General features: G+C 36.1%; 2 protein-coding genes across 2 annotated transcripts; both read right to left on the bottom strand.

The window, feature by feature from the left end:
• On the bottom strand, window positions 207–3,642 carry LOC18608786 (prohibitin-1, mitochondrial). The gene is made up of 6 exons (XM_007043650.2): window positions 3,538–3,642; window positions 2,281–2,468; window positions 1,856–1,972; window positions 1,388–1,558; window positions 1,074–1,286; window positions 207–731 (listed from the first exon to the last, which is right to left on the bottom strand). The coding sequence occupies exons 2-6, from the start codon at window positions 2,455–2,457 to the stop codon at window positions 537–539; spliced, it is 873 nt and encodes a 290-aa protein (XP_007043712.1). The 5' UTR covers window positions 2,458–2,468; window positions 3,538–3,642; the 3' UTR covers window positions 207–536.
• On the bottom strand, window positions 4,858–8,446 carry LOC18608787 (vegetative cell wall protein gp1). Its single transcript, XM_018116330.1, has 2 exons — window positions 7,366–8,446; window positions 4,858–5,326 (listed from the first exon to the last, which is right to left on the bottom strand). Coding segments are annotated over exons 1-2 (678 nt in total). The 5' UTR covers window positions 8,043–8,446; the 3' UTR covers window positions 4,858–5,325.

Below are 14,174 nucleotides of genomic sequence, written 5' to 3' on the forward strand. Positions count from 1 at the left end.
TTGCTACTTTAACTTTTTTTTTTATGGTTTAAGGAGGTAGGGACTGGAAACAATAACTACCAAGGAAAAATATGCATTCGCTCAAAGAAAATGGCACTACCAGCATTAATTAATATTCTGGCTTAGCATAATATAAAAAATGCAAGCATGTACTGCCACTAACTTCTGGATGAACCAGAAGTATCGGCCTCCCTAGAATGAAAAAAACGAAAGGTTTTTTATTTGAACAAAAAAAATGGCCAGTGTCTTCCTAACAAAGAAACGACATCAACTTCCGCAGATAATATAGGTGGACCATAATGAGGGAAACATATATGCAACAGCTCTTTTATACCTCAAACCCAACAGTCCTAATTCTAACAAATCTGATGTTTGAACACTAATCCTTTGACAAAATAAACTCCTTACAAAAATCCATGGGAAGACAGATATGCCTTTAATTTTGTCACCACTGAGTTATTAACCGTTCTCACGATCGAACAATGTGAGAAATGAAACTACCACAGGGAGGTAACCGAGTTTTCGACTTAACATGCCTATTTCTTTGGGTTGGTTTCCAGATTCATCTCCTGAAGGTTCAGCAACAGATCTTTTGAATTCAAGTAGACTTTGTTGGCTGAATGGGAGATGGTCTGTGCAATTTCTCTAGAAGCTTCAATTTTCCTCAGTGTGATGAATGCTGGATTGTTTGCAATAGCTTCACCAATGAGCTGGGCACTCTTGGCTTCACCCTGGCAACCAGAAAAGACAAATGCTTTAGATGGCTAAAATGATCAACCCATTCAAGGCACAAAGAACTCCCACAATCTTATGGGCAAAGCAAAAACAACTGTAAAGCAAATCTATTTCAGACGGTTTGTTTGCTTGCATTTTATAGGAAATAGCCTAGCCATTTTACCCTTATCTACTTAAGACTTCCATTCAGGTGCAATTTATCACCTAATTTTTATAGAAAATTTATCCCTTTTACCCTCTTGGCCTCTTCTTTGGTCCTTTATTTGCTTCCTTCTTTTTTCTGTACAATCCATAACTCCCAAAGGCAGAGTGAATATTGACCATTTTATGTGTCTCACCTGTGCTCGTATAACAGCACTTTTTTTGTCCTGTTCAGCCTTTTCCACAATAAATTTAGCTCTCTCAGCTTCTTGTGCAGCAACCTGTTTGGCCTCAATTGCAGCTGTGAATTCCTTTCCGAAAGTCAGGCTTGTAATGGACACGTCGTCCAGTTCAATGTTGAAGTTCGCTGCCCTTTCTGTCAAAATCTTCCGAATCTCCCTACTAACAGTCTAAAAGAACAAAAGTTCAATCTCGAACAATAAATTCACACCATTATGCTATTATTAGAACATACATAACACTATAAGCAAGAATATGCCTGGACACCTACCTCTCTCTGAGTAATGAGTTGGCTGGCATTGTATTGAGCAACCACAGCTTTTAAAGTTTCATGAATGATTGAAGGCAGGACCCTCTCATTATAATTCTCACCAAGGGTTCGATAAATTTGAGGTAATTCATTTGCGTTAGGGCGAGTGAGAACTCGAAGCCCAATCTTCACCTGCAGATGATAGTTCAGAAATGGGTTCAATTTCTAGAGACAGAATTTCCTCCTGGAACTGTTTCCTATTTTAAGTTTCCACCTATTCTCAATACTCAATCATGCTTACACAACTTTTATCAAAAACTACTCTAATCTCAGCAGCAGTAGAGCATGAATTGTTAAGTACAACAAAAAAATAAAATAAGCTGAGATTAACTTTATCATTTTAGAAAACTGAAATGCAACAAGGTAATGGCAGAAACTTTTTGAATACAACAGCAAAAATCTATCTGAAAAGAGAAAATTAGCACTTACCATCTGGAGATCACGACTACCAGAAGTGCTCTCAACTAGATGAGGTCTTGCACGAACATCATAGATGATAGGCCTCTCAAACCACGGAATCATAAGGTGTGTCCCCTCAGGATAAACCTGCACAAACAATCAGTAAACGGCATGACACATTGCGAAACAGAAATTTAAACAAAAAATTAAGATAGTAAACAAGTGTGTTGATAGCAGGAGAAAACAAAAAATCTAGGTCATTTATGAAAGATAGCACAAGCCACAAGGTAATAGTCAATCCATAGAGAATACATAGCCATAGACATTCTTTTACAGAAGTTGATAAGATATGCAAGTGTCCCAAAGTATTATAATATCTATAAACAATAGACATTCGGGAAGGAGAGACTTTCTGAATAAAACGTCAACTAGTAGAACATTACACAAAAAATGACCTTATCTTTGATGCCCAATACACGATTGAAAACAATTGCTCGATGCCCTCCATCAACATTGTAGAGACTGTTGGCAACTCCATAAAGGCCAAGCCCACCAATGACTCCAATCTTAAGCAAAGTAGGAAGAGCTCCACCTCCTGGCATTTTAGGAACTTTGACATTGTTGAAATTCATTTTCCTCGATGCTGAAAAAATAAAATATTGATGTCACGTTGTGAAAGAACCCAGAAGTAAACAAAAACCAAACATCAAGCAAATTACGCAACAGTAGGTTTATACATAAAAGATGAAAACAAAAGGAACCGGGAGGAAATAATAAGAGAGCAACTACTTAACAACTACTAAGAAACATAGAATCTTCATTATAAGCAAAGGCAGTATGCATATGACCCAAGGTCAAGATTAGACTAGAGGTAAGATGTCACTCAGAAAAACAGTTTAAGCAACTCTAAATTAAAACAGGCAAGCGGGCAAATACATAGATGTTTACACACATGCAACCTGAAATAAACTTGATAGCAAGCACTCTGTCTATTAGAGACTAGGCTTCCAAAATGTTTCTTTTCTGCCTCCATATGGTTAAGCCAGATAGTCAGAAAGAAGTGTAACCCAAACTATTTCCTCTACAAAGAACAGAACCCAGCTAAAACTTTTGATGATTAGAAAAAGGAAACATATAAGATGAAAAAGAGAGGATTCACAAACATAACTAAAAACATAAACGGCATTTATGCTACCCGTTTTGCCATAACACGTTGATTCACATAATTTGTTGCTAAACGCTCCATACAAGTATTACATTTAAACAACATGGTCATGCGCACGCCGACTCAAAGCACCATCGTTTCTTTTAATGCAAAATGGGTTTCCCTCAGTTTTGAAAATGAAAATACAAACAACATTGCAAAAATCCAAGAAAACCATGGTCATTTTCATGTCAAATCAAATGTAAAAATTTATAGTAGTAAAAAAAATCGCCTCAAAGCCCCAATCTAACTTCCACGAAAAAAAAAAAGGGGATAACATCGCACCGCGCCACCGCTTTTGACAGTGGCGGCTGACAGCGCCTTGACCAGAGAGAGATGAGTTAACAAAAACCAATAGAAATGGGGGAAAAAGAAACCTCAACCTAGGACCTAGAAGGCTGATTTCTACCCTTTTTGCCCAGAATTTCGAAGCAAACAAACATAACAAAACATGATCTTAAAACTTTTCTTTGAAAAAAAGAAAGTAAGAAATATGGATTCCAAATACCTTAGAAATCCCACCGTCGAAGAGAGGAAGAGAGGGCGTAGGGGTTTATTGGGGTCGAAAGGGAAAGCGAGAAAGGGTTTAGGGTTTATATTATTATTATTAGTAATCCAGAAGGTTGGGAGGGTTTCAGTGAAGACTATGGATCGGACCCAATGCGGAAAACCCAGTGGCTCTTTCGGCTACGTCGTTTTGTTCGGGCTTAACCCAATTAGGGGTTTTAGGCCTTTAAGCCCATTTATTTATTTATTTACCTTTTTTATGGATATGTATGAGTTTTTACTTTCGAAAATTTCGGTCTTAATATATATTAGTGAGAATATAATCATACTTTGTTAATAATGATGATTTTAATGAAATATAAAGTTAAACGAAAAAAATTTAATGCATTGAAAGTAATTATTTATACGTAAACTGCATAAAATGTATCACAAATGTACTGTTATAATTGATATACTTTTTATTTTTTAAAATATTTATATTTTATTATAAACTTAATGTATAGTTAACATTAAACATCAATATTCCATTAAAAATTTTAGTTCAATTATTGATAAAGATCAGACTATATACTACCATATTTTATGTTTGTAAATCATTCATAGCATTTATGTATTTTGATTTTATACATTTTAATTTTGACAACGAGTAAGATAGTTGTTAGTTTTTTTTTTTTAAATTCGAACTAAATTAAAAATAAAAAATTCAAATTGTAAATCTAGAGAAAACTTGGACAATCTAAAGAATACCATTTAAAACTCTGTAATGACTATAAAAATAACAAAACAATCACCATAAAAAATACAAAGTATATTGAAATATGGGGAAAAGACTCAGATCTAAAGTTGATATTTGGCAACAGAGAATAGAATAAAAAAGGAGAAGAATGGGAAAATGGAAAAAGAAAAAGAAAATGACAAAAGAGTAAAATCCAAGCTGGTGCAGTACTTTGGTATGGGTGCTTGCAGTTGCAGCACAAGGAAACAACACATGGAGAGGAGAGGAGAGGAGAGGAGAGGAGGGGGATTAAGGATGTGAGACGAAGATGGAGAATTTCCCAGAGTTGTAAAGAAACAAAAGAAAAAGTAAAATACTACAACGAAAACCTATGCGAATCTGTACTCTTAACATCATCTCTACCTATTTATGGAGTAGCTGAACCCTGTATAAACAGTAACATACCCCCTAAATATATCACTTGATTATTTTACGAGCCGAAAGAAAGCTGCATGGGCCTATTGCCCTATTCCATCATCTCCTTGAAAAACTAGAGATAGCAAGAGAAATGGGAACAGAATCAGAGCATAGACAAGATTTGGACTATTAATGTAAATCTGTCTCTGGCAGGCTCTAATCATAAATTTCGATAGAAGAAGGAGAAACATTAAATAAATATTTGTCAAACTGGGAGGATCTTCAAGTACAACCAAGAGGAAGAATAAGGAGAGGGGCAATATTTGAGCCCCTTCGTAATAGTTAAAGTGGTTGAACAGGAAAAATAACATAAAGTGAATTCTACATGCCATAGGACACCTTCATCTATTCTTACACTCAGCTAATTTCCGAGCTCTGAAAGGACTTCGGCCCTCAAACCTCTATTTTCGAATAGAACACCTCAAATGGTGCCACCTGGCAGTATTTTATCTTCCACGAAATGATATTCTATCCAACTTTTAAAAAATAAAGCGATTTACTGAGAGGCAGAGGCAGCAGCCATGCACAATTAGGCGTCCATCTATGCTTTCAAGAAAGTTCCACCTCCATCTTCGAAACAAGTTCTTCAGAACTAACTCTGCAAAAGGGCATTTATTCAGTTAGAAGTTTACAGATATAAACAAAGTAAAATGTCACTCCAACAACAAATCACAATCAAGGCCACACATACCAACACATGGAGAGGTGCAAGTGCAACTCAATTCAAAGGCAAAATTTAAGAGAAAAGCAGACAGGAGGCAGAGAACAAAAAGGACAAAGCAACAAAGAGAGTAATGAAGAAAAAGCAAGTAGTGGAAATGAGAGTGCTTAACCACCAACTTCCCAAGTAATTACAAGAATTTCAAGAACAAGAAGGGGAAAACAGAATGAAAATCAGCTACATTACATCGTACAATAAATAATGTGCACAGAGAATAACATGTTCAATGAAATTTCTACTGTACAGATTGAGAAAGATGGGTGAAAGGCAAAGATCAAAATGCTAATGATGTAGGTTCAGTTGTGGCAACCCCCAGATGCCATAGAACAATAGGGCTTCATCAAAATTCTGAAACTTGCCAAAAGGAAGTGGCAAATTAAGAAATAACCCTCAATTTAATTCCTTTCAAGATTTAAGCACTGTTGATGAGCCACCTCAAGGCAGACAGACAAGATATAAATCTTAAGGGTCCAGTTTCACTGGCATAAAACCTCAAGTCCCAACAAACCAATTCAGAATTGAAAACCAGACTCGGCAATGCTGATTATTTCGAAAAAATTAAAAAAAAAAAAGATCCACGTTAATTTTAGTTATTCAGGCTAATATGGGTTGATTCTAGTCAGATGCTAATATCATATAATACTATTAATTATAAGATAAACACTTTCATTGGTTTATTGGTTGGTGCATGATCTTTTTCTAAAAAAAAGTAGAGTTCGAATCCCTCTTTCCCCAAATGTAAAAAAAAAAAGAGTAAAGATAACGCTTTTAAAAAAAATTAATTTTAAGATAAACTCCACCTGCACTCTTTATGACTTCAACTTTTTCAACACAGCATCCTGTGTTATCTTTTCTCTCAATTAACATCTTGTGAATATTTTTTTTTTCCTAATTAGCATCCTACTAATAACTTCTCTTCTCACAAAGAGTTAGGCTGTTAATTTTATCTAGTAAAATCTCAAAAAATACCTCTAAGTGTGAACAACTAATCTAACTTTGAATTGGGAATATTTTGACAAGTTTATTCGGCAAACTTAACATCCTAATAGAAACAAGAATTATCCACAACATGTTAATTGAGAAAAAAGAACCTACATGATGGTATGTGAGAAAAGTTAAAACCAGAAAAGTTGTAAATGAAGTTTACCCTTAATATAATAGCATTTTATAGTGCCCATATGAATAATAAAACATCAGTGAGATTACCTCAACATACAATTTCCAATGTCCATATTTGTTATAAGTAACATAAATGTAAAATCACAATTATATTGATATTTCCTCTTTTTTTTTTTGTTTTAAAAAATACATGGTTGACATAACCTACTATGCTTTTTCCCTTTAATGGTAAAAATGACCTAACATTTACTAAAGCCCACCAAACCCTTAAACATTTCTATCTAACACCCACAGGTTTCAGAAAATATCTAGACGAGAATGACTTAGCGTGTTTTGGCTCAATTGTTTAAAGGTTAGCTTGTAATCTAACTGCTGAATAGAAAAAAGGAAAAGATATAATGGAAGGAGACAAGGAGCTTTCCTTTAGAAAAATTCCAACAATTATATAATGAGCCAACTTAAAGATCTAAACAGTAAATTCTTTGTCTAAAAATCCAATATCCAGACCTATTTCTTTATTTTAAAGAGCCAAGGATATGTTACAATTATATAGTAAAGACGATCAATTAGGTCCCCCCAGTGAGCATCGGGAAGTTATCTCTTTGGATTTTCTCCAGATCTATTCGTAGTTTAAAAAAGCCTGTCTCTAGACATTGAATATTTTCTTCCTCTACTCTAGCTAACATCCCTATCTAGGATTACCTGAAATTCATTTCCTACGAATAGGGTCCTAGTAAGCAAATGAAATTAGAAAGTTTTTAAGACCAATCGATACTTTGTAAGAAGTGGAGACGTACCATCCACTAGAACTAGGGCGATTCCCACTGGATCTGGGCCGATCAGTCAAACCCAGATCTGATTCACCACCTCTTCTCATCTTCTCGTAACCACCTGACTTGGGCCGCCCATCTTCGCCATACCGACCCGGCGACCCGAAATGCTTCTGACTCTGCTCTCTTCCACGGAACACTTGTGGTCCAGGCCTCTCCTCTCTCCCCACAAAGCCCGGCCTAAGATGCGGCGGAACGAATCGATCCGGCTTCGGCGACACAGAAACCGGCACAACTTCCTTCTCCCTCTCCTGAACCGGAATGGATATCCCGGACCCGGTTCGACCAAGAGGACGTAGAGAAATCTGATCAGGAGCCGGATCCGGCGGCAGTGTTTGATCTGGAGCTGGGGCTGACCGGGGTTGGAGTTGATGTGGTTGAGACTGTTTGGGCGGTGTTGGGGAGACAAGAGGAGGGGTTGAAATGGGCTTGGGAGAGGGCCGGGTCAGGACGAGCATGCGGCCATGGGTTTTGGCGTTGGCTGCGGCTGCGGCTGAGATGGAAGAATAAGAAGAAAAAGAAGGAGGTTGGTTTGGGTGGTGGGATTGTGGATTTTTAGTTTTGGTGGAATTGGGAGGGGAGGTCAGGTTTTTTTCAAGGACATGATTGAAATTAATGGAGGTATACTTGTTGGTTCTTGCCATCCACCAGTTCCCCGCCACCTCTTTTGGCTTTTCGGCTTTTGCGTCGTATTAAGTCTCCCTTGCCTGGTTTTCTGTCTTCTGATTTGGGATCGCTTGATACTTGTTGGAATTGTGAAAGTTTGCACAACCAAACAGAACAGGAACTCGAATTTCCTTGACTTAATAAATGAAAGAAAGGAGGTGTCCTATTCTGTTTTGTGCTCTTTAATGGATGCAATATTGTTCGTCTGCGGGCTGCCTTTGATGTGTGGAATGCTGACGAGGAGACCATGGATTTTGGAAGTTTGCACCAACGGGGAAGACTGAACGATGATGTGGACAGATCTCAGCCGCTGCTATTATGGCTTTGTTATTGAACATGTCTGTTTAATTTAATTTCTTTTTTCTTTGAAGTAAGTGGATTGCTAAGTTAATTTTTTATTAGACAAAATACAATATCAATCACTAAATCAGTAACGTTGTATTTAAGTTCAAATTTTGTTTTAGTAAATTAAGCATGATTCTAAATTAGACATTAGCTAAAACGATATAGTACCATTAAGTAATACTATAATTAATTGTCTATTGTGACAATATTATTGGACATTCTTAAAGTTAAAGGTGTTAAAAAAATTGACATATCGTGACAATTCTTTTAACTTTAACTTAGAATAGGATTTCTCTTAGTGCACATTTAGCAAAATCTGCTATCTTACACCTAAGTTCAAAAAACCTTAGTGTTCACCCCTCATGGAGGCAAATTCTTTTGGTGGCCAATCACCACCATCGATCGTCGTTGGTTCAAAAGAAAATCCTGTTCTTGTGGGAGTCAAATGTGAACGCATGAGCATGGATAACAATGTATCCACTGTTGATATGCATTCTCAAAACGAGCCTCTTTAGTGTCGAAATCAAGATGGGAACCTTAAATCATCATACCATAATATATTAATGCATGATGACCTCGTTATGTGTTTTGATGATGAGGAGTCGGAGGAAAAGGGTCAAATCTTGGATGATTTAGATTCTGATGATGATGCATTTGAAGGAGTTCTTAGTGGTCCTTATATCAGATTAACAAAGGAAGAAAAGAAACGTATTTGTATGCCATGGAGGAATATGTTGATTGTGAAACTACTTGGGAGGGATATTAGCTACACATATCTGTGTAACAGAGTTAAACAGTTATGGTCGTTAGCGGGTGATTTCCAAGCAGTGTATTTGGATAACGACTTCTATTGTTTCAAATTCTAAAAAAAAATTTGATTTTAATCATGTGCTCTCAGATGGTCCTTGGATAATAGCTAGCCATTATCTCACACTTAGAAAATGGACTCTTGGGTTTCTATCTGAAGAAACTTCGATAGAATCTGTTGCAGCATAAATACGTTTGCCGGGGTTACCATTAGAATTTTACGACAAGGATGTTTTAACTAGGATTAGTGACAAGTTAGTTAAAACTATCAAGATTGATCAAACCACTTCCTATGCCATGAGAGGAAAGTTTGGTCATTTGTGTATTGAACTTGACCTTACCAAGCTGTTGGTTTCTAAAGTTTTCATAGGAGGAAAATGACAAAAAATCGAATATGAAGGACTTCGTATGCTATGTTTCCACTGTGGTAAATTTGGTCATGGTGCAAAATTACGTCTTGTTAAGCATAAGGAACAAGAAGGCTTTTTTAAGAAGCAAGCTATCAAATTAGCCAATGAAGTCAAGCTGATTGAAAAGGACTTTCAAGCTTCAAAATTCGGTCCTTGGGTGATAGCCAAATGTCTTATTAAAGAAATAGTAGGAATAGAACAGAAAGAGGTTTGAAAGCAAAAGATAAAGGGTTTGTTCCACAGGAAAGTTCCAAACCTATTATTAAATCTAGGTCATGTTTTTATGTGTTAGAGGATGAGGAAGTTGGAAGGGATTCGAATCATGTTAAGATGGATATTACATAGCGAAGTATTAAAATTTTAATCCCCTAAGCCATATATCACTTTAATTGAAACTAATCTAGAAAAATTATAAGAGGAAGAATTCAACATTCATGAAAGTCTGATGTCTACTTTCTTTGGTAGAATTCTTCTTGGGTTTTCGTTTTTGACTTTTATACACCAACTATGACTTATCAAACCATAATAGCATAATTGTACTACCTCTAATGATGATCCATATAGTGATTTGTCAAAATTGCTTCACTAAGAGTGTGTGTTGGGATTAATGGGGTCCCACCCTAGCTTTAGAGAATAAGGCTATTAACACAACTAATATCAGGGTTGGGATTCATGGGGTTGCAAAGGTAAAATAGGTGCAGTTTTCATATGATATTGGTGACATGAGAACTAGCTCTGATGGGAGGTTGAAGCTATGGATTTAGAAGAACGTGAAAATGACGTTATCCAAGTTTAATCTTGCTAATGTTAGAGCCTTTTGTGTATATGTTTATTGTGAGACCTCGACCTCTATAGACTCGTAATTAGAAATAGATGGGATAATATGGACTAAGGGTAATTTCGTTATTTCCTTAGAAAGCCCCTAAAAGTAAGATTTTAAACAATATTATGGCCTAAGTAGGCCTAAGGCATAAATGAATGATGAAATACGGGTAAAATGACAAAAGAAATAAAAATGATGATGATTTTCGAGGTAGGGGCAAAATGGTCATTTTTCATCTTGAGTTAAAATTTTAAGTTTTCGTAAACCTGAGTATTTTTAGACCCTTGTGGACCTGGCCTCAGTGTCAAAAGAGTAAAAAGATTGCATAAGGGTTGAAGGAAAACAAGTTAACTAGTTGAGGGCATTTTCGTAATTTAAATAGAGTTGGATAAGCTTGAGCTATAAATATCTCTTTCTTCCAGCAGCTTCTTCATTCTTCAGCAGCTTTTCTTCTTCTTCTTCTTCTCATCTCACGTTGCTTTCATCCTCCATGAAAGCTTGATATGAAAGCTCCATAACCTTTCTCAAAATAGCTCTAATTTTCAAGCTTTTGTGCACTTTTGCATAGAACCCTTGTACTCTTTCACTTTTTCAATTTAAAACCCTTGAAGAAAATCTTATTTTCATACTTTCTCTCACTAACTAGGTGTTTTAGAGAAAGAAAGAGGGAGCTTCAATATTAGTTTGAAAGTTTTTGGAAAGAATTTCAAATACAAACTACCAAGGTGAGTAGTGAATTAGAATTGATTCTTAGTGTTGAAAATGATTAGTGTTTAGACTTATGGGTGTTTTGGTAGTTAAGGTTGTTCATTCACTTTAGAGTGATTAGGATAATGAACATAGATAGCCACCTAGATGGCAAGGGGAAGCTAGCTAAAATAAAGCTTTTAGAATTTATAAGTATGTGAATTGACATAATGGTGATGCTAATGTGATGGTAGGTTCCAACGAAGCTCCATCGCCCTATTTGGACCATTAGGGAAGTTAGAGTCGACTAAAGGTTCAACAAAATACCGGTGAGTGAACTTGCATTTCAAAATCGTTTTGGGAGGTATAATTGTATTTGTATGACACATTTGAATGATTTATTTCAACTTTTCTTTAAAGATGTGTGCCGGGGAACAAGCCCTTGATAAAATATTTTGATGTTGTAAAAATGTGAAATGTGTAAAAAGATGGACCTATGTGCTCTTATATCGGGTATATATATATATATGAATAATGTTGTGTAATGATATTGACCTGGCTATGTGCGAGTAGGAGTGCGCATAAGCCGATGCTGACCGGATAAAGTGCGAGTGGGAGTGCGCATAAGCCGATGTTGACCCGGCTGTGTACGAGTAGGAGTGCGCATAAGCCGATGATGACCCAGCCATGTGCTAGTGAGAGTGCATATGAGCTGATAATGATGGGAGGGTGTGCATGATGATTGATATACATATATACATACATAAATATGTGTGTTATCAAAAGCTCATGAATATGGTATATGGTTGTAATGCATGTGAAAATTTGACATGTTGAACTTTAGGAATTTATTTGTGTTTCATGTTGCTTTTGTCATTTCAGTAAGATGACCTTTTCTTGAGGGAATGGAGACTTTTTCTTAGTGCTCTGTTTCTCGCTGTAGCGAGAAACTCTCTGGTTTTAAGGGTTTTTACCATACCTAGTTCTCGCTGCAGAGAGAAAGTTGCTGAAGCTTCTCACTGCAGCGAGAAACTTTCTGTTTTAGCCAACTGAATCTTGCTGCAGTGAGAAAATTTTTGTCCATTATGCTATCTTGTTGGTTTTTGCCATATTTTTTCATTTCATTTACACCATAGTAAATTATAGACTCCTAACATTTAGGGGTTTATTTAATTAAGTTTGAAATGAGAAATTTTAGAGAGAAACCCTCGACCATTTGAGAAACCCTCGTCCAGTTGATAACTTGAGCCCAAATTTCGCTGTAGCAAAAAGCTGCAGCGAGAATGCCTTTCTGCTGCAGCGAGGACTCGTCGTTTACTTGACTTGAATTGCATGAATGCTATTAAGTTTTCACTCTTCAAATCCTTTGTTGAGCATAGACCCTTTTCATTAAGTGATTTACTCATTTTGGGTTTGCATGAGGGGTTTTGATAAGAACTAAACCAAAGTGCATTGTTTTAAAGATAAATGCATCATGATTTCTTTAAATTTTCCTTATTGTTGCTTGTTCCCTTCCTTGTTCACTCACTAAGTGTATACTCACCGTTTTCAACTTCATGTTTTCAGATCAAGAGGCAACCGATAACTAGGTCAAGGTGCCCTTGTAGATTCGTTTCCTTAGTAGGTATCTCGGCATTCAATAGCCGTACGTCACTCGGGTCTTTTCGCTGGAAATCGAGTCCCCTTTTTGATATGTATAGACATATGTATATTTGATTGGTAATGCCACTACAAGTTGGTAATGCTTAGTATTAATTTGATTCAAAGTTATGAAATGTGACTTAGCAACTTTTGACGGAATGATGAACAGGTCATATTAATAGGCTTGCTTGGGCTTAGTGGACTACGTCCATTGGGCCTATGCACTAGTCATGACCCGAAATTTAAGTTGTGACATTTATTTTATACTCTGATTATTTTATCCATTAGTTTTTATTTGATGTTGAAAGTCTTGAGTTGGAATGCGAGAGAAGCAGCCTCTCGACAATGCATTAGAAATATTAAGAATTTTATTAAATTGCATGATCTGTATCTTTTCATTTTTCAAGAGTCGAGAGAGTTTCAGAAGAAAAAGCAAATAGAATATGTAGGAAAATAGGTCTACCAAATTATGTTCTTGTAAAAGCAGTTGAGTTCTCAAGAAGAATTTAGGTGATGTGAGATGTAGGCTTTGTTGATTTAGAAACACTAGCTTACTATTCTCAACTAATCCATATAATGATCAACTATGAAAATAAAGTCTAGTTGTTCATTGTGATTTATGGTTGTCTCATTGTTGCAGAAAAGAAGCAATTATGGAGTTCTTTATGTTCGGCTAGTGGAATACATGATTTACCCTGGATATTAATTGGTGATTTCAATCAGTTTCTTTTTCTGAATGAAAGAACAAAGTGAGGCATAATCAATTTTAATAATTGCAACCAAATGAGGGAATGCATGAATCATTGTCAGCTTATTGATCTAGGTACATCAGGGTTAAAATTCACTTGGTGGAAGAAAATTGATAGACTGAATTTTACAAGAGAACGCTTGGATAGAGCAGTTGCAAATGAGGCTTGGCGTACTATTTTCCCTCATGCATAAGTGTCAAAATTACTAAGAACCCACTCTGACCATACTCTCGTGTTGGTTATCTATTAGGAAAATGTCGCTAATCCTCGACTACATAAGGAGTTCAAATTCGAATTATCTTGGATGTCACACCCGAATTTCAATGACTTTGTTAAAAGTAACTAGAGCATGGAGAGAATAGATCTTCCTGACTTGCTTGAGAAATTCATTGATTCTCTAGGTAGATGGTGACATGATATATTTGGTGATATTTACAACAAAAAATGAGGGTCTTAGCAAGACTTAAGGGGATTCAAGCTAAACTGAACTGTGGATTTAATAATTTCTTGTTATATTTAGGAATCGCCCTAGTTGAAGAATATAATTTAATTCTTCATCCAGAAGAAAATATATGGCTTTAAAAGAGTTGGATGGTTAAAAAATGGTGATGCCAACACTAAATTTTACCATGCAGTGGTTAAAGGGAA

Source organism: Theobroma cacao, chromosome 2, assembly GCF_000208745.1.
Source record: "Theobroma cacao cultivar B97-61/B2 chromosome 2, Criollo_cocoa_genome_V2, whole genome shotgun sequence".
In the NCBI taxonomy this organism is placed as follows: Eukaryota; Viridiplantae; Streptophyta; class Magnoliopsida; order Malvales; family Malvaceae; genus Theobroma; species Theobroma cacao.

Bases quoted from the DNA above. Each gene is read 5' to 3' on its own strand.
- LOC18608786 (XM_007043650.2), bottom strand. From the start codon at position 2,457: ATGAATTTCAACAATGTCAAAGTTCCTAAAATGCCAGGAGGTGGAGCT. The intron at 1,287-1,387 runs GTAGGTGTCCAG...TTGTTCTTTTAG, and splicing joins AACTCATTACTCAGAGAGAG to ACTGTTAGTAGGGAGATTCG. The intron at 732-1,073 runs GTGAGACACATA...TCTGGTTGCCAG, and splicing joins GTGCTGTTATACGAGCACAG to GGTGAAGCCAAGAGTGCCCA.
- LOC18608787 (XM_018116330.1), bottom strand. From the start codon at position 8,042: ATGGCAAGAACCAACAAGTATACCTCCATTAATTTCAATCATGTCCTT.